General features: G+C 52.2%; 2 protein-coding genes and 1 long non-coding RNA gene across 11 annotated transcripts in view; 1 reads left to right on the forward strand and 2 right to left on the reverse strand.

The window, feature by feature from the left end:
- Positions 1-3,645: 3,645 nt before the first annotated feature.
- On the reverse strand, positions 3,646-7,663 carry LOC102147497 (uncharacterized). Of its 5 annotated transcripts, none has more exons than XR_002805695.2 (5): positions 7,268-7,409; positions 6,431-6,563; positions 5,927-6,026; positions 5,304-5,413; positions 3,646-4,898 (listed from the first exon to the last, which is right to left on the reverse strand). It is a non-coding gene; the product is annotated as an uncharacterized lncRNA (long non-coding RNA). The 5 variants fall into 5 exon arrangements; XR_002805688.2 differs by having other exon boundaries at positions 6,270-6,563; XR_011436477.1 differs by having other exon boundaries at positions 5,304-5,624; positions 6,270-6,563.
- A 64-nt stretch (positions 7,664-7,727) lies between these two features.
- FABP3 (fatty acid binding protein 3) lies at positions 7,728-15,375 on the forward strand. 3 transcript variants are annotated; one of them, XM_023626153.2, is made up of 5 exons: positions 7,728-7,865; positions 11,398-11,570; positions 13,559-13,660; positions 14,346-14,446; positions 14,876-14,957. In XM_023626153.2, exons 1-5 carry the CDS (start codon positions 7,793-7,795, stop codon positions 14,940-14,942), a joined length of 516 nt encoding a protein of 171 aa, XP_023481921.2. In that variant the 5' UTR covers positions 7,728-7,792; the 3' UTR covers positions 14,943-14,957.
- Positions 15,376-16,113: 738 nt separating this feature from the next.
- Positions 16,114-23,171, reverse strand: part of ZCCHC17 (zinc finger CCHC-type containing 17) — a 53,071-nt gene continuing 46,013 nt past the window's right edge. For 2 of the 3 annotated variants that reach the window (XM_001503910.6, XM_070260517.1), the window contains one exon: positions 16,114-17,030. In XM_001503910.6, the coding sequence (XP_001503960.1) occupies positions 16,869-17,030 (162 nt within the window). In that variant the 3' untranslated portion in view covers positions 16,114-16,868. Of the gene's footprint in view, positions 17,031-18,599; positions 18,790-23,171 lie in introns of all 3 variants that reach the window. The other variant, XM_005607260.4, reaches the window with a different exon arrangement.

Here is a 23,171-nt window from a genome sequence, read left to right on the forward strand (position 1 = left end):
CCTTTTTCTAGACCAACAGGCAGTCCAGAATAACGTCCGTGTTTCCCAGTCTCGCTTACAGCTAGGCATGGTCAGGAGCCTAATTTCTGGCCAAGAAAGAGATGTGCACAGTTGCCAGGTCACGCCTTTAATTGGGAGAGGTGTGTCCCCCGCCTTTTCCCTTCCGGCTGGCTGCAGCAGGGGTGAGAAGCCCGGGACGGCAGCCGCAGCCTCCTAACCGGTCTCCAGTCCAGCGTCCACACAACAGCCGGAGAACTCTTCCCATGATGCGGGTCAGATCAGGGCACTCCCCTGCCCCAAGCCCTCAGTGACTCTCCGTTGTCTTCAGAACAAAGGGCAGCCTCCTCGATGATGGGCAAGGTCTTTTCGTCTCTGGCCCTAAACCGTCTTCCCACTCCATCACTTGCCACTTTCGTCCTCTGCCCTCATCCCAGATCAATCATCAGGAAAATCTCATCCTTCCTTACCTACCCCTTCTTCCCCTGCCTTCCCAGTTCCTCTCCCCACATCTGGCACTCTCCTATGTATCCTTCAAGACCCAGCCCAAAGGGCACCTCCTGTGTGAAGCCCTTCCCGACCCTCCCGGCAGAGTGAGCGGCTCCCTCCCTGGTCTGCCGTGGTCGTTGACAGCCCTCTGAGATAGTGATAGCCTTTCTGTATTGTCACAGTCCGCAGACACATTCACCTCTCTATAAGAGCAGGGACCAAGTCTGGTCATCTGTTGGTAGTCAGCACCCAGCATGGGGCCAGGCACCAAGCCAGTGGCAGTCAAGTTCAGTGAGTAATAAAGGAGAGAGAGGGAATGTGTGTGTGTCTGTCCCCTGAGCTGGCTGGAGGCCCAGGCCAAGGAGAGAGGGAGGACATCTAGAAATAGCCACATCCCCAGGCCCCAGATCAGGCCTAGTGCCCAGATAAACTGACTCCGAGTCAGGGGATGGTGGCCCAGAATGGGCGGGTGGAAACTAAGAGGTGTGGCTCAGGCAGCCCATGGCCCTGCAGCCCTCTGGGGTCTGCTAGCCAAGGCAGATGGGCCCTGCCTGCCTGTTGGCATGCAGTCCTGGCTCTCAGACCTCAGTGACCCTCAGTGACAGTGAGTATTTCAGGCTGGGGCTGAGCATCACCTGTTCCCTTGGCCCCACAGCTTGTAGGGCAAAGGGGAGCCTGCCAGCCCCCCACTGTGGAGGGGGCAGTGTTGGGGCAGGGACACTGGAAACATTTGTCCTCTCCCTATTCTGGCCCACCTCACCCTCTTCCCCACTTGGAAGTTCCTTTCCTGAACTACCAGTTGCCAATGCTTAAAGGATTAATGGGATCATCTGGTGAACCCGCTACCATGGAGCTGGGGACACCGAAGGGAAGAGACTGGCCCAAGGTCACGGAGCAAGGCAGGGCGAAGACTACGACAGGGAAAGGCAAGTGGAACAGCAGTATGCCGCAGAAGATCTAGAGCCGGTCTCCCTGGGTCCAAATCCTGGCTCTCCTCTGTAAATTGGGGATGGGAGCATCACCGGGTTATGGTCAGATAACTAGAGTTGAAAGAAAGCTGCTACGTCCAGTGCCTGCACTCGGTGAGTGCTCATCGACGTTAGCGATCATTTTCCGCACCACACTTTACAGCATACAATGCTTCTCTACACCCACTATCTCCCTTGTTCCTCCCAACAGCCCTGAAAGGTAGACAGTACAATCCCATCACACAGCAGAGGAAACAGGCAGAGGGACTGGCTGGCCAAGTTCACACGGCTGGTGTCATGTCCCCCAACTGCCCTGCCCGCGGTCTCTCCACCTGCTCCCCCTTGCTGCCCGCAGCTCATACGCTGCTTCACCCAGCGGAGAGGGTGACTGGGCAGGAGCCAGCCCTTGGCTCCAGATGCCACCCTGGGCTCCTCTTACCCCTGCACTGGACAACCCCATTACTCGTCTGCCATCATCCTCCCCTGACCCTGATCCCATCCTTCAAATCTCCTGGTCTTCCCACTTCCCACCTGTTGAAGGGGAAATCTCTCGCCATAGGCTCCGGTCCTGGTCACCCCTCAGCCCACCCAGACCCTCCGCAAATGGCTCCTTCCTTTTCCTATCTAGCGTCTCTGTTTACTACAGAGCCCAGAGAGGCTGCCCCCCACCAACTCCCAGCCAGCCCCAAGATCCCAGGTCCCCAAAAAAGCCCATGCCAGGCTGACAGCCTTGGCTCTGCACCTGCTTCCTGGAACACACCTGGCCCAGACTCCTGAGGCCAAGGTCTACTTCCTGCCAGCCCTCCTGCCATGGCTTGCCAACTCTCCTCACCTAAGGATACACAGTGGTCACCTGTCCACACCAACCTGGCTCATCAGGCTCCCAGAGCTGCCCGAATCTTTCCAGAATCTTGAACAGGCTGCTCCCGAATGAAGCACACTCTGGGAAACGACCATTGAACCATTGTTTGGTGGCAGGTCACATGACACGTGAACACGCCACAGACCTCAGGTGAGGTGCTGTTTTATAAGCATTAGGTTTACTTTTCTAATTCAGCTTTACCTAATCCAGTATTGTTTGTATTTTTGCAGAGGCAAACTTTTCATTTGAGAGAGGAGTAGTTTGGGGAAGGCGCCAGGGGCAGCCCTGAGTCTGGGATCCAGTCTGATTACCTCCTGGGAACGGCCCTGTCCCCAAGAAAGCTACTGTTGAGACTCGGGCCTCACTGATGCACCCAGGGCAGTGCTCACCTGGGAGGACATGGGCCCCAGGGCGCAGCAGAAATGGCCCAGTCTCGTGGCCCTTGAGATGGAGTGAAAAAGAGACAGGATACTTGGCAGGAGGACAGTTGAGGTGGGGGGCGGGCAGAATTTTCAAACAGAGAAAACACTGAAGAGAAGTGACTTTCTTTGCTCCAGAGACTGTCCATCCCACAAACCCGTGCCAGGCCCTCTACCAGGCTCTGTGGACACGGCAGAGAGCTCTCGCAGGACTTCCGGTGTAACAGGAAGGACAGACTCTGAAACAAACGGACCACGTGAAAGCAGGACAAAGTGCTAAGATAGGAAGATGGGGCTTCCTGGAGGAAGGGACGGAAAGCTAAAAAGTGAATAGGAGTTAACTAAAAGAGGAGGGGCAAGGGAGGAAGAGTATTCTAGGCAAACGGCCAGAGAGAAACACGGCCCCTCTTCAAGGTACAGAAAGGGCAGAGTGGCCACAGGGTGGAGAGCTTGGAGAGGCAGGCAGGGGCAGAGCCCGGGAGCCCTGGGGCTGGGGCAAGAGATGTGGGTCTGGTGTGGAGGGCCATGGACAGCCAGGAAAGGAAGAGAAACAATTAACCTCTGTACTGCATTCCCAAGCTTATCCCACCTTATCTTCCCAGAGTCTTGGGAGGCTGGCTGGGTGGGAAGCGTAATGTGCTTTTTGCAGAGGAAGAAAACGAGACCCAGAGATGGTGACTTGCTCGAGATCACACAGCTGGTATGTAAGTCACCGGGCAGGACTGGAACCCAAGTAAGTCTCACTCTGAACCCCTAAAGCTAGAAAGGTAGAGTCACTCACTCACTCATTCATTCAATACGCTCATTCATTCAATGTCCAATATTCATTCCTGCCTACTACCTGCCAGGCACTCTTCCTGGAACAGGATTTCAGCGATGCATGAGACCAATGAAACAGACGGGACAAGGCTAGAGTTTGGACTTTATTCTGTCGGTAGCAGGAGTGAGGGCGCTGGTTTCTGGGAAGGCAGAGGTGACTGCCCCTCCACTCTGAGCTGCCCACGCCTCTCCTCCCTGCGCAGGGAGAGCCACTGTTCTTCCAGGGAGCATCCTGCCCCAGGCAGCAGTTTCTCAGAAGCAACGGGTGTGGAGTAAACCTCTGTCTTTGCCAACATTTGTTCTCTCAGCCCTACAGTACCTAGAACTCCTGGGGAATAAGGAAGCGATTTCCTGGTGGCAGAAAGAACGCTCCATTCCACCCGCTGTGACTGCACTCCCCCCGCAGGTCCAGGGAAGGCAGGCCCTCCCCTTCACCCTGGCTCCCCACTGAGCCCGCACAGCGCCTGGGCGTAGGAGGTGCTCAGTGAAGATTGATGGAAGGGATGGATTATACAAAGAGAGAGAAAGGGAGAGCTGAGGAAACTTCTCTGCAGTGTCTGCAGGCACGCGATGACCTCAGTGAGGAGGAGATGGAGATATACGTGGGCCGTTTCCTATTGATTCAAGAGAGAAGGCTCATTCTTGTGCGCCTCTGGGACAACCGCCCTGGGGAGGACACCCAGAAGGGAGAAGGGAGTCACTGTTCATTGAGTATTAGTGTGTGTTAGGCTTTCTGTAAGTTCTCTCTTTTAATCCTCGTGACAACCCTGAGAAGTACATCCATTTGGGCAAAAGGAGACTCAGAAGGCAGAAGGGACTTGCTCTGCGTCTCTAGCTAGTAAATGGCAGGCTTGGGATTCAGAACCAGGCCTCTTTCCAAAGATACTCCTTCTGAACACACCATGAACCAAGGAAGGGTATGGAGGGTGTGGAGAGAGGGTTGTCTAAGACTTGATTCCACGGCAGAGACAGAGAGCCCACCAGCACTGTCAGCCAAAGAGAAGAATTCCCAGTTGTAGGTACTGGGGGTGGGGTGGGGTGGGGATGGTCAGCATCCACAGACTTAGGCCCTGAAGGGGGAAACGGGGTCTCCATATTCCTGGGTCACTGGAGCCTCCAGCTCAGTTTCTTTGGCCTCTGTCTCTTACATCTCTCCCCGTGCCAGCAGCACATCCCCTAGTGGAGGCGTCCAGATGGCAGGGAGGGTCCAGGGAACAGCTGAAAATGCTGAGTAGGCCTCCCGCTCCCCTCCTGCTCATGGCCCCATGGATCATCCGGTGCTGCCGGCCCATCTCATTGGCTCTCTCCTGGTTACTCATCTCTCCTCTTCTCCATCTTCCCAGCCTGTGGTTGCCATGGAAACATAGAACAGTGACATCACCATAGGGCAAGGGCTGGGGAGATGCCGCTCTTGGCAGCGACTGGTCCTGCTGCCTGCCAGATGTTATTATCAATATCTGGATCTGCCAAGGGCAGGACAAGGGACAGGGCTCACCTTCCCTCCCCTTTCCCCCTTTTTCCCCAGATAGTGAACATAACAGGACAAGGAGGATACGGGTAATCAGAGGGCTGAGAAGCTGTACACACTTAGAAGGGAGAAGGAGGAAAACCAGGTGTAAAGGAGATAGGGTGCAGCTTAGGAGTCAAACTTTGGTGACCAGGTCCGAGGGGTGGGGAGATGAGGGTAGGGCAGCAAGAATAGTGGGTCTGGGGTTTGTCTCAAGTTCCTCAAAGCACCCTGCCGCTCACCTTAGGCAGGGCCCAAGAGAAGGAGCAAAAGGACTTTGTGGCAGTGTCCCTGCCAACCCGTCCTGAAGACCTCTACAGCCCCTTCCTCACAGCTGCAGCCATTTCTAATCCTGTCTCAGGAATAAGAAGACAGGATTAGAGAAGCAAGGCAACCTGCCTCGGTGGCCCGGCAGGTGAGGGCAGAGCTGCGAGCAGGTCCGGGATCCTGCACGGCCCTTGGAGACAATGACGAAAACAGCAGCAGTGGGAGCAGCAGGGAACATGCAAGTCTGCCACGCTCGGCATTTGAAACATCTTATCTCATTGGATCCCCGATCGCCTCTGTCAGGGTAAACATCGTCATTATCTCCATTTTCAAGATGAAACTGAGGCTGACAGTGGCTTAATTGAATTGCCCACAGCCACCCAGCTAGCACCCGATGGAATGAGAACTGGGACACAGATCCACCTGCCAGCAGCTGTCAGCCCAGCCCCAGCTCTCCCCCACGGCGATAAAGGGAGCACGCCAGGAGGCAGCTTTGGTCCCTGGGGCTCCAGCACCCAGTCCTTGGGAGAGGAGGCCCTGTATCCAGTGGCTGTGACCTTCAGTCACAAACCATTCCACACCCCTCCTCCGCCTGCACCTGCTCCGGCAGTGAGGTCACCAGGGCTCCATGCCCAGCCCCGAGGCCTGATCCTGCAGCTTTGGCAGAAATAGGCCCTTCGGCATTCTGGCAGGTGGACCTGTCCAAAAGAACCGAGACATTGGGGGAGAGAGGGCTCTTCCTCCCTGGCCTCCTTTCCAGAGAGTCAGGGGAAGCGAGCTAGGGGCAGACGTCCTCCACTTCCACATGGAGAAACAGAGGCCCAGGGAGGAGGGGGGGGGGGGGGAGGGAGGGCCCGCCCCACTGTAGGTGTGCGGCAGAGCCGGCGGGGCCCCATGGCTCCCGTGCCGTGCCGTGGCTCCTGCCTGCCCCCTGGATGGACCTCTGTCGGCTGAAGTTCAGTTGGGTGTGACTCCTTATGCTGGGCCTCCTTCTATCCGTCAGGGCTTCGCTGGCACCACACTTCCCCTGGGAAGTCTCCCTGAACCCTCAGATCAGGACAGGTCTCCCCCTAGTCACCACACTAGTTTTGGGTCTCCCCACCCAAAGGGGAGCTGTCTGCGTCTTATTCATGGTGGTCTCCCCAGAGCCCAGCCAGGGCCTGGCACAAAGTAGATGCTTTAATAACTGCTGGATTCAGAAATGAGTGGACTCCTCCAAGCTTTGGTTTGCTCATCTGTAAAACAGGGAGAATAACAGCAGCTGCTTCATGGACTTTGTTTTACAGGTTCAACAAGACAACATATTTAAAGCCCTCAGCATGCAATAAACATCAATACAAGGTGGATCTTATTATATTAAAGGTGCTTTGTAAGCTCTAAAGTGTCAAACGCCTTTGGCAGGCTCTTTAAAGCAGGTGACTGACGGTCTATGGAAGCGCAGGAGGCTTGCCAGGGGCGCAGAGGTCAGAGAAAGGGCGGCAGGTGGGGGCTGCGGCAGCCAGGTAGGTGGGGAGCTGCCCTTGGGCCTTGAAGAGCTGGCTGGTGGGACAGAATTTCCGAAGGAGGGTGACCTGACCAAATGCTGAGAGCTGTGCACAGAGCTCAGAAAAGCCTCGAGCACTGGCAGGTGGATGGGGAGCTGGACTGCAGGGCGGAAAGGCGCGCGCAGGAGACATTCCGAAGGGAGGGGCGAGCACGCGTGGGGTGGCGCGGCGCGGCGGGAAGGGTCACGCTGCCGCCGGAGCAGACAGAGGGCGCAAGGGCAGCTCAGCCGCCCACGGTGCCCCTGGTGACTCTCCCCGCCACCGGGCAGTGGGGAGTGGCAGGAGAGCGCGAATTCTGGCGCAGGCTGGCCCAGGTTTGCAATCTGGGCTCCAATCCACCCTCTCCTTATTTCCTGCGACCTTGTTAGTTCCCCTTTGAGCCTTGGACTCCTCACCTGTAAAATGAGGACCAAGATGCCTGCCCCGCGAGAGTCAGCCAGAGCCTTTCCGGCGTGGGCATCCGCTCTGTGCGAGTTTCCTTTCTCCTCTAGTCTCTCATCTCTGCTCTAACGCCAGCCTCAGTGACTGACGATGTCCGTGGCGTGCGCCCCAGTCTGCCGGCACCGTGCCCCCAGCTGCTTCCTTCTCAGATTCAAGAGCTCCTTGAGGCCGGGAAAGAGAGCAGGTCCGGCCAGCCCAGGGCAGCGCCTTGGAGGCCGGGTAACCACGCCGACGCAGGCGAGCCGGGCGTTAGTGACTGCCCCCTCCCCGGCTCGGCCGGTTGGGGGATGGGCGGCCAGCCCCGGGCGAGTGAGCTGCAGCCTGCGGCTTCCTATTTCGGGAGCCCGGGTGTGGGCCACGCCTCATCACGTGATACAAGGGCTATTTAAAGCGGCAGCGCGGGCCGAGAGCTTCGGGTCCCGGAGTCCTTGCACGCCTGCTCTCTTGGCTCTTCTTTGTTGACCTAGGACAGCCTCACCATGGTGGACGCCTTCGTCGGCACCTGGAAGCTAGTGGACAGCAAGAATTTCGATGACTACATGAAGTCAATCGGTGAGCGCAGCTTGGGATGCTGGGCTGGGGAGGGGCTGGCTGCGTGCCCAGCCCAGCGCAGCGCTCCCTCCCTGACTAGTACCCTGCTCGCCGGCTGCATCCCTCCCGGTCAGGGTTGGGGAGTAGGGAGACGCGGAGAAGGTGGCAGCCTGGGCCAGGGCATACGAGGCCTGTTGGGAGGGGGCTTTCACAGTCTGAACCTGGCGTGAGGGATTCCCAGGTAAGGAGGAGCGAGGAGGAGGCAGATGTGCCGGGCGATGTGGGGGCAGGGAGGCGCTTTCGAGGAAGAGGGGTATATGATCTGGAGTAAGCGGGTGGGTCTGGATAAAAAGAGCATTGATCGCAGAAGGTGGAAAGCTGGCTAGGGGAGGAAAAGAAGAGGTGCATGGGTGGTTTAGGAATTGGAGATGGAACACAGAAAGGGAATGGGGCTGATAGGGAGTGTGCTGTGGCTCAAAGAAGTCGGGAATCCCCAAGAGGAGGGGGAGGAAGAGTGGGGAAGCACGGGGAGTGGGATGTGAGGAGGGGGTGAGATGGGGCCTGCACAGTTAGCAACAACCCCTGCCCCTCCATGTTGGGTTAGGGAGAAGGATTGTCGCTGGAGGATGCCCTCTTTCTCACCAGCCGGCCTCTGACCTGGCCCTGCAGTGGTGTGTAACCAGGCTTTGATCGCTGTCAGTGAGCCTAGTGGTAGGGTGGGGCTAAGGGCCCATGACCAGCTACAACCCAAGGCTCGGGCTGCTCGTGGGGAGGGACTTCTGGGGTGCAGCACAGAGCCGCAGAGCAAGGCCAAGACCTGTTAAAGGCAAGGAGGGTCTTTGGTCTAGGAGAGTGTGGCATTGGGATGGGGAAGAATAAAGTTTCAACGAACCTTACAGGTGAGGTCCTTGGAGATTCCCATACCTTGCCTAGTTCAACAGATGGGGAAACAGACCCAGAGAGAGGTGAACCTTGTCATATCAATTCTGCAGCAGAGCTGATATGAAAACCCAGATTTCTAGATCTACAAGGCAGAACAGGTCCCACTATGGGCCCTGGGGCTGGGAGTGGTAGGGACTGCTTAGCTAATGATTGACCTTAGCCCTTCCCCTCCTGGAATGGGCTTAGATGGAGCAGGTGATACTCTCTGAAATCCTCAGCTATGAGATTATCCTAGTCCCCCAGGCTGGGACAGGGAAAACCCAAATGTTGTGCATGGTCGAGCTAGGTTCCATACCTTCCTCCCAGGGAAGGGGGCCTGGATTGTGACAGATACCCAAAGAAGTGGCGGGGTGGGGGGGGGGGGGGGGGTGGTCCACTCCAGACACCTCTCACCTCTGTTCCTAACCCTTTTCTGAAATAGGGACCAAAGCCCTCCACTGCCCCTACCCTATGCTGGGCACTCTGCCCAGTGACTCCAGGAGCGGAGCCATTCTTTAGAAGCAGGGGGCCCCAGGCAGCTGTTGGGGAAGTTGGGATGCCCAGGGTTAGTTCCTCCTCCCCAAACAGACATTCTAACTGAAGACCTGAGCCCCTGAAGTGGCTGCAACATCCTTGTCACCCTTGTTCCATTATTTTGCCCCAACTTGGACTAGGGGGCTGAGAATCCATCCAGCCTGCTTTTCATGTGTACAGATGGAAAGGATGAGGCCATGGGGGAGAAAAGACTCCCCTCGGCTCTCTCAGTAAATAGCTTCAGCTTCATTTTTGAGTAGAACCCAGCTCTTCCCGAGTCTCCTAAATTCTGTAGCTCAGTTTTAGGTCATAGTTTCTCTTAGCTTAGTCCCTCACTCACCCCCAATGGCTTCCTTCCTCAAACACTCCATACCTCTGGGTAGGTCCTAAGCAAACAGAGCTCCTTGTGCGGTGACAAGGCCCTGCTCTGGGCCGGGGAGGGGACGGGCCTGACTCACTGTGACAGCAGGGGCAAGGCTAAGTCCCTCACTGCCAGGCAGGGCAATAGCACACTGCAGAGCTGCCCGTGCTCCTCTCATTTTAGACCAAGGGTTCTGAGGGGCAGAGGCCCAGCCTGGTTGGTACCAGTGACCACAGGCACACCCAGTGGCCTCAGTGCCCGGATGAAGTATGTGCTGGCAGGCAGAATGGTCCAGGATGAACAATGAAGTTTTGGAGCCTAGACTCAAACTGAGATCACTCTTTGACTTTGGGCAAATCACTTCACTCTCCAAGTCCCATTTGTAAATAGGAGAAAATAAAACCTGCCGTTGAGGGCTGTTAGGAGCAGTAAGTAAAACAACCTGTGTACCACACAGGCCAAGTACCTAGCTTCCAGCAAGCACTAGGTAGCCAGGCATGTGCGGGGACTTCACACACACCACCTCGCCACACTGGGCTGCTCCAGCCTCGCCTCTGCCCTGGGGGACAGCTCAGCATAGGCGGCTGGGGGCAGAGGCGTGGGGCAGTCCTGATGAGAGGTTAGAGGCAAAAGGACAGATCTCAGGGAAGCCACAACCTGAAGGGGTGAAGGCTTTCCTAAGAGCTCTGTTCCACACACTGGCAGGACACTGAGGGCCTCGCCTAGCACCCAGGGAAGCCGAGCTTGGGTTGGGAGGGGAGTCCCCGCAGGGCCTTAGAATAAGAGCCAGGAGACCTGGATTTGAGTCCTGACCACGCACCACTTTAGGCCTCTCCTACATCTGTACACTGAGACAAACACTGCCGTCTGCCTGCCTCCTAGATCATGGATAAGAGGCTTTGAAAACATCTTGTTGCCATATATGGGGGACAAGGGCACCAGTATGTCTCAGGGCAAAAAATTCCAAAGGTGGAAAATTCTTATCCCTAAGGCTTTTGGAAGCCAAAGTCCACATTTCTCTTCTTTCCTCAGCCTGTGGCTTGGAAGCTGCTCAGGTGCCCTGGAAGGGAGCCCTGTGCTCCAGCCTTGGGAGGCTGGACAGCTGAGCAGTTAAGTGAGCTCTGCCGTCAAACAGTTCTGGGTTTGAATTCCAGACACGTGATCCTGGGCTTCACCTCTCAGTGTCTGCATCTGTAAAGTGGAGATCAACCCTTCAGGGAGACTAGGATTGAGTGAGAAAACACTTACAGTGCTCACCACACAGAAAGCACTTTAGCAGCTTATTCTAATCTCAGCTCTGCCAAGACCTGCTGTGGCATGCCTGTCCCTTAAGTTTCTCATCTGTCTAATGGGCTCAATAGTGTCTCTTCATTGCATAAAGCTAACAGGAAGACTGAATTTAAAAATGGCCCGGTGGCGTAGTGGTTAAGTTCATAGGCTCTGCTTTGGTGGGGTTTGCAGGTTCAGATCCTGGGCGTGGACCTACACACTGCTCATCAAGCCATGCTGTGGCGGCATCCCACATGCAAAATAGAGAAAGATGGGCACAGATGTTAGCTCAGCAACACTCTTCCTCACAAAAAAAAAAAAAAAAAAAAAAAGCCATGCAGTCTTTGAAAGTTCTCATCCTCCTTTTCCCTCTGCCCCACACCCAGGCCTAAGAGTTGTTCACTGAGCTCCCTGTACCCTGCCTCTCTGCTCCAGCTCATATGCTCATAACCTTCCCTCTGCCCTCAGGTGTGGGTTTTGCTACCAGGCAGGTAGCCAACATGACCAAGCCTACCACAATCATCGAAGTAAATGGGGACACTATCACCATAAAAACACACAGCACCTTCAAGAACACGGAGATCAGCTTCAAGCTGGGGGTGGAGTTTGACGAGACAACAGCAGATGACAGGAAGGTCAAGGTGAGTCAAGGAAGCAGGCCTGGGGAATGGAGGGTGTTGAGACTCTGAAGGTGAATAGGATGGTAGCCTTGGCGCCCTATTTTTGCAACCTGAGGGGTAGGCTGTTATGCAGGATTAAAACAAACAAGGTCCATAAAGCCTGTGCAGTGCTGCAATGTCCTCAGCACTAAACGCTGAGTCCTGTCCTCTTGTTTTGCACCCTCCGTTCTTGGGAAGCACCTGCTAGCTGCTTCAGAGAATGGGCAGCACACGGCCAGCATGTTCTTCTGACCTCAATGTCTGCTCCAGCTCCAGCCCCAGCCGGGTGACCTTGTGCATGGCACGCAATAGCTCTGGGTTTCTTTCCCCTTCCATAGATGGGGGAGTTATGTTGTCATGGCTGTGACCTCAAGTGCTTTAGGAATGACACCCAGGAGAATTCAGAGCTCTCCACTGAGTGAGCAGGTCATCCTGACTTCCAGCAGCAAAGGAGGCACCTGGGGACAAGAGGTTGAGACCTACTCAGATGCTTCCTCTTCCCCAACCTCCACCTCCCAGGCTTGGCCAGTAACGCTGAGGAACTATTTCTGATGCTGCTAGCCCACAGGCAGGAAAAGCTACCTTCTGGATGGGGCATTGTCTCTGGTGTGTTTGTAGTGTCTTCCCGCTGAGTCTTGGTGCCCCTCCTCCCAGGGAGGGAGGGGATAGCCACCCCCAGTCTCAGGGCTTGTCAGGCTGCAATGGCTGTCTTGACAGCTTGCCTCAGGCCTCCCAGCCCCTGGGCCAGGCATGGGAGAGAGAACTAAGGGCCTTTGACCTCTACAGGGTGTCCCTACAGCAGTGTCCTCCCACCAGACCCTGTCACTCAGCACTTCAGCTGTTTCCTCTTCCTCACGGCTGCCCCCCAGGAAGGACAGGGGAGGGTCTGGTCTCCTCCTTGTGGAGGAAGCTCATTCCAGGATCACATAGGATCACATAAGGAGGCGGGCAGCAGAGCTGGGATGGTGCCCAAAGATGGCAGCCTACATTGGAGAGGTAGCTGCCCTACAACATGCCTCTACCTCCTTGGAAAAGCCCACCTTCTTGAGGGACAAGAACCCCAATTAAACACAACAGTAGTTCCCTGGGATGCCTAGGCTCAAGTAATCTGCTCTGAGTGGGCAAAAAACTAGAGGAATGGGAAGGAGGAGTAAGGTGGTGGTGAGGATGCACACCCAGCCTCCACCCAGCCCCAAACACATACACACAGCCTTCTCAAGATTCTCCTACTGTATCCTGCTCAGTTAGGGTCCCCTAGCCTGGCCTAGAGCCCCCAAATTCCTCGAGAAGAGAGACCTAGGAGAGCTACCAAATGAGAACCAGCTGATGTAGGCTGGCAGCACCCAAAGACTGAGTGGGCATTTGACCTGGGCTGTGGAACACACCAAGGGCACCCAGTCCCAGGACCTGGCAGTCGCTGCCCACTTGTCAGCTGAAGGGTCACGTGATGTGGACAGAGGAGAAGGGTAGGAATACAGGGCAGGAAGTCTAACTTTCCAATACCTCCCATCCCCAAGCCTACTTGAGACATTATGTGTGGTCACCACTAGGCTGGAGAGTCTCAGGACTCCTCCTCACCAGTCTTTCTTGGGGATCTAGGCTAGTACGTGCCCCCTCTGTTTGGGGGTGTGGGGCTGTGGGCATCACCTAGAGTACAGGCCAAGAGCCCATCTTGAAGGTTGGTGGTGCCTTTCAGAGCGAGGCTGTCTGGCTCCACAATACTGCCTGCCTCTGCCTACTTGTCCAACACCTGAAGGCCCCTCCCCCGACCTGGCAGTAGTGGAGCAGAGGCTGGTGGGGAACTGAACATCCTGCAGGGCTGGGTTGGAGGTGGGCTGCCTGAGTTCTGTCCTAGCACCATCATTACTTTGGGTCAGAGGCTGAGTCCTCTGTGGTCCCAGTGGCTGAACCTCATGCTGTCCCTCAATTCTGGCTTGGATCACAGCTCAGGCTCCACCCTTTTTCCACAGTCCCTTGTGACACTGGATGGAGGCAAACTTGTCCATGTGCAGAAGTGGAATGGGCAAGAGACAACACTCGTGCGGGAGCTAATTGATGGAAAACTCATCCTGGTAAGATGGACAACTGTGGAGCCTCACCCAACTGGTTACTACTACTGCCCTTTCAGCCAAGCCTGCTGTAGAAAGCCAAGGCCTCTCCCTGAGAGCAGTGGAGGCTGGGACGATGGAGGGGGAGGCAGGGTCGGGTGGTATAGGTGGGAATTTTCTATGTAGTGGCTTTGGACTCAACCAGGCCTCGGTTCAGATCTCAGCTTATAGGCTGTTTGACTCTGGACAAGTCACCCTCTCCAAACCCAACTGTAAGGAATGGGTATTACTAACATCAGCCTTGCGGGGCTGCTGGGAAGTCGAGGAGACAGCGGAGGCACAGCACAAGGCATCCCTGAGTGGGAGGATCCAGCAGGTGCTCCAGAGCCTTAGCTTCCTCCTCTGTGTTGCCGCCCTGCGTCACCCCAGGGAGAAGTAGAAAGCAGGGCTGACTGGGATCCCAGGCCCCGAGGAGAGGCTCCCATCTCTATCCCAGCATCCCCTTCCCTCCTCTCCCTAGGACTGCACTCCCCAGGCAGAGCCTTTGGGTAGGGACAGGCTGGTGACGGGGGGCACTGACTGCCAGCACAGTCCTTCCACTTCACTCCAGCCCCCCTCCTCTCAGTGCTTCCTATGCCTGGCCTACTGCAAGTACCTGACTGCAGCCTGGAAGGAAGTAACAACCAGGCCAGCAGATCTCTCTCTTTAGGGACAAACCTGGGGACTTCACTCAGAGAATGCAGCCTTGACTGAACACCCTGAGACCCAGGGGCAGAGACAGCAGCCACCTGCAGTCTGCCTCCTAACTCTGTAAGGCCTCAGAATCTTCACTGCAGACCTCCTTGGGGCAGTGTAACCTGCTCACTGCGTTCTTGCGTTCACAGGGGGCAGGGGCCCGGCAGAGTGAAGACTGAGGTGCCTGGCTTTGGTGGGAATGTGATATGCAGGACCAAACACTCACTGGACAACTGGGCTATGGGTGGCCGTGGGCCTGGCTTGCAATGCCAGGCTGGATGGTGGGGTTCAGGCCTCTGGCCCTGGCTCTACCCTAAGTAAGGGAAGGAATGGAGAGTTGGTGCCCTAGCACAGTCCCTCCCCAAGAGTGTCTGGACACTTTTATTGACCTATTTGTCTACTACGTGCCAGGCCTCACCTTGAGCACTGGGGATGAAGGGAGAGGAGTAGTGCAAGGGAAAAAGAAACGCTGCAGTCTTGACCAAGTGATTTCCTCTCTCAAAGCTCACTTTCCAAAATCTCTGAAAGAGGAACTACAATGCCTAACTTAAAGACCTGGGGTAAGTATTAGAAAAAATACATGCAAAGTATCTGGCACATAGCAGGTAGTAAATGAAGACTTAGGATGAAGGTAGGGGACTCTCCCCACGAGAACAGAGAGTGCTCCCAGTACTTCCGGTGCCCTCACCCTGCCCTAACCTGTCTGTCTTTCCTTCCAGACACTCACCCATGGCAGCGCAGTGAGCACTCGTACTTACGAGAAAGAGGCCTGACCTACCGGCTCCTTCACTGACTGCGCCTCTGCCAAGTGGCTGCCTGTGGACTCAGCACCAGATTGCCTCATTTTTTCCTCTGGCATTTTGTATAAACCCAGCTTGGTTGGGGAAGTTCTTCTGGGCTCAGGGGGCACCAGCCTGGATCTAGTTCCAGTTCCCATTGTGTATGTGTGTTTTTTAACTGCATGCAGAGTGTGCTCTGAAGTCAATAAAGCAGAGCTAAGACCACCCGGTTGCCTTTTTGCCTTTGGTGACGTGACTCTGGGAGTCTCGGTTTCCCTGTGTGTCAGAGAGTGGGCAGAAATGACTGCCTGAAGGCCAGTCAGGAAGAGCACTGGAGACTGAGATGGATAGTCTCAGGGACAGTGGTAGCTGACCACCTTACACATATGATGATAAAACCGCTGGACCTACACCTCGCCTTTACACGGTCCCCTCCCCATGGCCAAATGAGCTGGTCCAACCTGGGGTGATCAACCAGTGATGGGGCTTCCCCTGGCTTGGCTACCGACCTGTCCCCACAGGCCCATCCCGCACTGAATGCCCCTGGGTCTGGACAGTTGCTCCCTCTGTGGAATGCTGTGGTCTCTCTCCAGAAGGCAGGCTCAGGACACAGGATCCAGGCTTGTACCATGGTGGTGGGAGAAAATGCCCACTGGCCAGGACGACTGCTGAGCTCCCACCCATGCCCCAGGCCACTGCTCATGGTTACAAATGCTTACTGGTTCTCTAAGAGCTCTGAGGGCAGAGATCATCTGATCATTGCAGAAGGGCGGGGCTTATAAGTGATCTCCTGAGAAGACTGTGACCTGCGGGTGCCTCTGGCCCTGTGCCTTAGCTGGGCCTCCGTCCAAGGTCTAAGGTAACATATTAAATGCTTTTCTGTCAACTAATGCAGACTCAGTGACTTTTAAGTCTGTAAGTTACCCGGGAAGAGGGATTATATCAATAAGAACTTGCAGTAAATTTAAATCCAAACACACGTCCATTTAGTGCCAGGGATTGAAGCAGAGGCCTGACGTGGAACCAAGTGACTCACAGCAGTAAATACAAAGGGAAGCAATGATCTTGGCTTGAGCTGCCTGGTTCAGTGGTCTGGCAGAACGTCACACACAAGCGCAGTCACTGCAAACAATAGTCCTCTGGCTGTGACCACTGGCTGTCACTTCTAGCACAGTGGAATCATGTTAGGGGGAATGGAAAAAGTGAGCACCACTTCTTCCCATGTTCTCCCTCATACTGGCAGTCTCCCTCTGCCCCGACGCTGGATGCAGCAGCGATCAGCCACCCATCAGCCCAGGGCAGACCAACAGGGAGGGCCAATCACTCTGCTCTCCACCCACAGCCAGACGCACCTCCACAGCAGACCCTGTGGCTCCCGCCTGGACTCCTGTGCAGGAATCTGGCTTTGGCAGTGGCAGCTGGAGAAGGTAATAGGACCGCCTGCTGAATGAAGGAAACCGGGTGAATGAATGGGTGAGCTGCAGGGGTCACTTGCAAAGGGACCAGGGGTGATAAGGAAACAATTCATTCGGGCAGATGCTTTTGACATCTAACTCCCAAACCTGCCTGCAGCATGAGGGGAAGCCACCTCCCATGGGAGAAAAGTCAGTGGGGTGGGAGGCCATATTCTCACTATCGAGTCTTTCCAGGAGCCAGGGCTTCAAGGCACAAGGCTCCTGATCCCTCTTCTCTCAGCCACCCCTCCACTCTTTCCACTCTCATTCCTTGTGCTTCTTCTTATGCTTCTTCTTCTTTTTCTTCTTCTTTGCTGCCTTGCTGTCTTTTGATGTGTGTCTTGCCTTCTTGCCTGTATCACTCTCAGAGTCTGAGCTGTCAGAATCAGATGATTTCCTGTCTCTATGTTTCTTTTTCTTCTTTTCCTGAAAAGAATTTAAAAAACCAACATTGTTATGTGTACATTTGCTTTAAAAAATCATGGCATGTAATCAGTAGGGGACCACTTAATGAATTAGAAAATGTTAATTTGAAACAATAAATTAAATTTTCAAGTAATGCCCAAAACAAGTTAAGTGGAAGGATAAGTCATAATACAGTATGTATTTTAGATTGCATTGTTTAACATAGATATGTGTGTGTGTGTATATAAATACACACATATATACATGCATACCATATAATGTGTGTGTCTGTGCACATGCGTACACATATATATCTACCCATTGTTCTTGTTAGTGCCGTCGAGTCGATTCTGACTCCTAGTGGCCCTGTGGACAACAGGGCGGAGCCCCGCTCAGGCTTTGTGCACCACCCTCTCCTCTCCCAGCGCTCTATCAGACAGTGCTCCGCTGCTATGCAGAGGGTTTTCATGGTCAATGTTTTTGGAAGTGGGTGGCCAGGTCCTTCTCCCAATCTGTCTCAGACGGGAAGCTCTGCTGAAACCTGTCCACCATGGGTGACCCTGCTGGTATGTGAAATACCAGTGGCATAGCTTTCAGCATCACAGCAACACAAGCCGTCACAGCATAGCAACCCACATACAGGTGGTGTGGTTCCTGAATGGGAAATGAACCCAAGCCACAGTGGTGAGAGCCCCGAACTTTAACCACTAGACGACCAGGGCTGGCTATCTTTACACATGGCTGTATATATTTAAAATATACAGAAAACAATGGAAAGGACACAAATTGGCAACAAGCGTTACCGTGGGAATTAACTGAATAGGGGGAAGGATAGAGGTCTTTCACTTTTTACTTCATAAAATTCTGTTCAGTTTGATTAAAAATCAAACAAACACATTTATTACTTTCATTTTTTAAAAGCACAGGATATTAAAGCTGAAAGGAGTCCTTATAGATCACGTAGTCCATCTACAGATAGGGCCTCACCTGCCCAAGGTCACAGGATAAGAGTAATAGATTTAGGACTCCTGACTCACAGTCTGGTTTCTATTAGACTCTGCTGCCGGGGAAAATAACTGCCATCAATTAATAAGGCTCTACCTGCTCCCCTTGAATATTTATCATCTCTAACCTTCACAACAACCTTACAAGATTATACTGATAAAGAAAAAAGGTCAGAAAGAACTTTCTCAAAACTATACCCTCCACACCATGCTGTCAAAGTAATAGCACAAACTCATACAAAGGATGGGAGGCAGATTCCCAGGCTTCTCTGGGGTGCTCTGTTTTTTAAGCACTGCACAAGTCTTTTCCTTGAACTGCAAATGTTTATATTGCCTGAGTAAGGTTTCTAAGAAGGAGGAGAGATTACAGGAGGAGAAAGAGACAGAGCAGAAGAGGGCAAGGCTCCCGCTCCCCCTATAGGCTTCCAACCAGCAGCCTAAGAGCTGTAAGTTTGCCTGACTGATACAGCAGGTCTTAGGAGCTGGCTGTGAGAAATGGTGGACAGAACACTGAATCAGACCTGAGTTCTCACACTGTCACTTACTATCACTATTCTGTAACCACGGGCATGTCATTCCACCTCACCTCAAATGTCAAATGGAGATAGGAATAGCACCTATGTCATATGGCTGTGGTGAAGATTTAATGAGATAGTATCCGGCTGGAGAAGTTGAAAGCCACTTGCCCCAGAGATCACACAGGCAGGGTTGGGATCTGCATGTTGATTATACGACTGGAGATCTGAGTTATCCTCTGCAGCCCAGGGCCCCTCTTCCTGTAGAGAGATGGGAAGCCTCATGCTATGGTAGTCAGAACAATTTTGGGATAGGAGAGAATTAAGTTCAAATTCCACCTCGGCCACTTACTAACTATGTAACTTGGAACAAGAGACTTTAACTTTTTTGAGCCTCAGTTTTCTTTTCAGTAAAGTGCAAATAATAAACACCCATTTCAAAGAATGCTATGAGGATTAAACAAGAGAAGTACTTACTATAGTGCCTGATACATGGTAAGCACTCTGTGATAGCCAGAAGTACTGTATTATTCTCTCATTTCAGAGAACTCCCAGAATGTTCTGACAGTCTGGCCAAGTATCTACAGCAAATGACTCAAAGTTTTGAGAGGACATTAAACCAAAATTGTTCCTTGGAGTCTCCAATGGAGTAGAAGGGGGAAGCTCCCCAGACTCACATTACTAAGCTGTAGGAACCATGGCTGGGAGGAGCTGAGAGCTGGCAAATCAATGGTTTGGCTTATGATGTTGCACCCTCCCAGATGGCAAGACCATGGAGCCCACCAAAGGCTACATAGGCGTGGGAGCCTTACCAGGTCCAGCCCCGTAGGTAGGCGAGGGTCCTAGGAAAGCAGATAAGCAAATGCAGAGTCTGGCACCAGTTCCCCCCAAGCCTGTCCCAGCTAGGATAAATAAATGAGGAAGGAGAGTAATAAGACTTCCTCGCATCCAAATAGCACTTTAGTTTATCAAGATTTCTGTGTCCCTTATCTTATAATAATAATCTGGTAAGGTAAAAATTCAGGAATTATTATTTCCATTTCACAGATGAGAAAACTGCAACTCAGAGAAGTAAAGCGAACTGACCACACTAAAGCGACCTGAATGTGCACATTCTAACTCAGAGTCTGGCGTTATTTCTGTTCTGCTCTCTCTCAAAGACAAGGGCTTAGGAGGAGAAAGGAGAAAAACAAAACACTAGAGAAGCCGGGCATACTGGAACGTGGACTCCGGCTAGCAAGGGGGACTGGGGCAGATGGTCTTCTAGACCTCAAGCCAGATGCAAAGGCTCTTTTGTAACCCGAACAAAGAAAATCCAGTTCTCCAGCAGATGGCGTGGTTTTCATCGTATATTTAACCTTGAGCTGGAGAACAAAGAACAGTGACTTCCGAAGTTGCAGACCAACAGGAAAGCCGAGAGTCAGGGTGAGGGGAGAAGATGGAAAGCCAGAGGTGAAACTAGCTTTTGGTGCCTCGACTGCATTCAAGGGAGAAGTGGAGCAGAAGATACAGGGTAAAAAAAAATGACCCAGGGGTGTAAGCCACGGAAGACAGGCCAGGAGGGGCATGGGAAGCAAGTCTTTACTCCAAACTGCTCTCCGGGAAAAGCACACGCCCCGCGCTGCAGCAGCTAGCCCACTGAGTTCCTCTACGTTCCGAAACAGGAGAGCAGCAGCCCTGCTGGAGAGGAAAACAGAAGCAAACCTGAGACAGAGGAGTAACAGCAGCTAGGATTTACTGAGACCTTAGTTTTCTAAACGCTGGGCTGGGCACTTCACAGCCATACCTCATCTACCTCCACAACAAACCTATTAAGTGGGCATAATTATGCCTATATTTTCAGGAAAGAAAATTATAACTTCAGAGCAGTTGACTGAAATAAAATGACTTTACCACTTACTTGCCCAAGTGGTAGAACCTGGATTTGACTCAGGCCGGGTCCCAAAGCAGGTGTTCCTTTTAGCCCTGCCAGTATTAAAGGCAGCACCTAACTTAGCACCTCCCAACTAAAATACACTGATTTGGCCAGAAACCAATCAAGCAAACATTTATTTTTTTTAATTTATTCTTAAGAATTATTCTTGAGAAATGACTATTCTTTTATTCCTGAGAAATGACTGATTGTCAAAAGATGATTTGATTCTCAAACTGACTCTCTGGGGTGAACTTTTGGGAAGTAGGATAGAGGGCAATTCCTGGCTAGAAATTTACCTATAAGGCACCAGTTCATCATAGCTTGGAGAGGGGAAGACCAGAAGAAAAAGGTATATTAATCAACTCACAAATATTTACTGAACTTTAGTTCATACAAAGCACTTTAGAGAGCCCTAGTTACATACAATGTTGCTTAGGAGACAAGGAGAACACACAGATTTTTAATAGAATTCAGACAAACAGAGAGTACCCACCAGTGAAAAGCAGTAGTAGGCGATGCAAAGTAAACACACTCCACAGTAGAGCCTGGCGCCATTCCTCCAAACACGAGCCAAGTTCATCACACAAGGGAAAGAGCAACTCCTTATAACCACACAGTATACTCATTCAACAAATACGTACTGAGTACCTTCTAGGAGCCAGGAATTATCTATTAATTAATTTGTCTCTTATAATGGTTGAGTGAGGTAAAAAATCAGGGATCATGAGCCTTCAAGGAACAAATTATCTAATTAAGAAGAAAGACTAATTAAAAAAGTACAAAAAACATGCCATGGACACACAAGGGAAAGAAATCGATTATGTCCGAGGAATTGGAGGATGGCTGCATGAAGGACACGTCACGTGTTGTACTTCTGAAGGACGAATATGGTTTTGGCAGGTGGAGTGGTGGTGATAGTGCTGATGCAGAAGGAAAGTGAGGGCCTTCCAGCCAGAAGGAAGACAGGATGAGGCAGAGGCTTGAAAGACCTTTCAAGGAGTGACCAATTATCCTGTGTGGCCTACTGACTAGGCACTGGATCCCACCCGCTCTCTGCTCAAAGACATTGGTCCAGGAATTGTCCCCTTTCTCCTGCATCACTTTTTCCCTTTTTACTGGCTCATTCCCAACAATAAAAAAATATACTATAATAGTTCCCATTTTTAAAAAAACTCTCCTGAACAATTTTAACCAGGTTGTCACCCTACCACTCTAGTGAAACAGCTCTTGTCAAAGTTACCAATGACCTCCACATGGCCAAATCCACGGTCAATTCTTGGGTCTCATTTACTTGATCGATTAGTTGAATTTGACACAGTCCGACTTCCTTGCAACACATTCCTCACTTAACTTCCAATACATTCTCTTATTTTTCTGCTGACATCCCTGACTGTTCCTTTTCAGTCTCCTTTGCTGGTTCATTCTCATCTTCATAACCTCTAAAATTTGGAATACTCTGGGGCTCAAGTCCTCGAATCCCTTCTCTTCCCTATTTTTACTCTCCAGGTGATCTCATATATGAACTTAAATACCACCTATGTGTAGATGACTCCCAAATTTATATCTCTTCCCTGGGCTTCTCCTCTGAACTCCAAACTACACATCTAACTGCCTCCTCTACATGGCCACGTGGATATCGGATAGGCATCTCAAGTCTTATGGCCGTCCCCTCCCAAACTATTCCCCTGCAGCTTACTCTCCCATCTTCACAGGCAGCAACTCAAACTAAACCCCTGGCTGCTCCCCACTCATGCTTACTCCTGCAATCCTTCTCCTTCTAACTCAAATCTTCCAGTCAGTCCCAAAACCTTACAGTCATCTCCAACTCTTCTCTTTCCTACCTCACAGCCAATCACTCAACAAATTCTGTCACGTCTACCTTCAAAATAAATCCACACTTCAACTCTCTTCTCACCACCTCCACTGCTATCATTCCAGTCCAAGCCACCATCATCTCTCACCTGGATTATCAATAGTCTGCTAACTAGCTTGCTGCTTCCAACCTTGCCTTCTGACCACCTAGTTTCCACAGAGCAGCAAGAAAAATTCTCTTAAAAGGTAAGTCAGATCATGCCATCCCTCTAGTCAAAACCTCTAATGACATCCATCTCACTCTAAGTGAAAGCTCGAGTCCTCATATTCTCCCGTAAGACCTTCCATGATCTGGTTTCCTTGAACTTCCTCTCTTATTCACTTCACTCTGGCCACAATGGCCTCCTTACTGTTCCTTAAACATGCCAAGCTCATTCTCAACATCCGGCTACTGCACTTGCTGAAATGCTCTCTCTCCACTTATCTGAGTAGCTTGTTTACTGTCTTCCTTCAAATATCCACTCTCATGATGCTTTATGAGAAAGGCCTGCGCTTACCACCCTATCTAAAATGGAAGTCAACTATGCCCCCAACCACCAGTCCAGTCCTCCCTATCTCTCATAACCAAATTAATTTTTCTCCACAGCACTTATCACTATTTGACATATTAGTATTATTTGATATTTGTTTACCAGTTCATTGTCTGTGACCCCCATTAGAATATAAGTACCATTAAGATAGGGATTTTACCTGTTTCATTCACTATTTTGCCTGCAGCAACCACAACAGAGCCTAGCACATAGTAGAAGCTCTTTTAATGAATGAGGTTGGAGGACAGTGTGTGTGGGAAGGGACTGGTGAGAGATGATGCTGGGAAGTCGACAGATTGTGAAGTCTTAAAGGAACTCAGTCTTTA

Source organism: Equus caballus, chromosome 2, assembly GCF_041296265.1.
Source record: "Equus caballus isolate H_3958 breed thoroughbred chromosome 2, TB-T2T, whole genome shotgun sequence".
Taxonomy (NCBI): Eukaryota; Metazoa; Chordata; class Mammalia; order Perissodactyla; family Equidae; genus Equus; species Equus caballus.

What these genes read in the sequence shown, in the direction of transcription:
- FABP3 (XM_023626153.2), top strand. Translation starts at nt 7,793, where the DNA reads ATGGTGGACGCCTTCGTCGGCACCTGGAAGCTAGTGGACAGCAAGAAT. An exon ending in TTGATGGAAAACTCATCCTG is followed by an intron (nt 13,661 to 14,345) that starts GTAAGATGGACA and finishes CTCTCTCTTTAG; the next exon opens with GGACAAACCTGGGGACTTCA. An exon ending in GCAGTCTGCCTCCTAACTCT is followed by an intron (nt 14,447 to 14,875) that starts GTAAGGCCTCAG and finishes CCTCTCTCAAAG; the next exon opens with CTCACTTTCCAAAATCTCTG.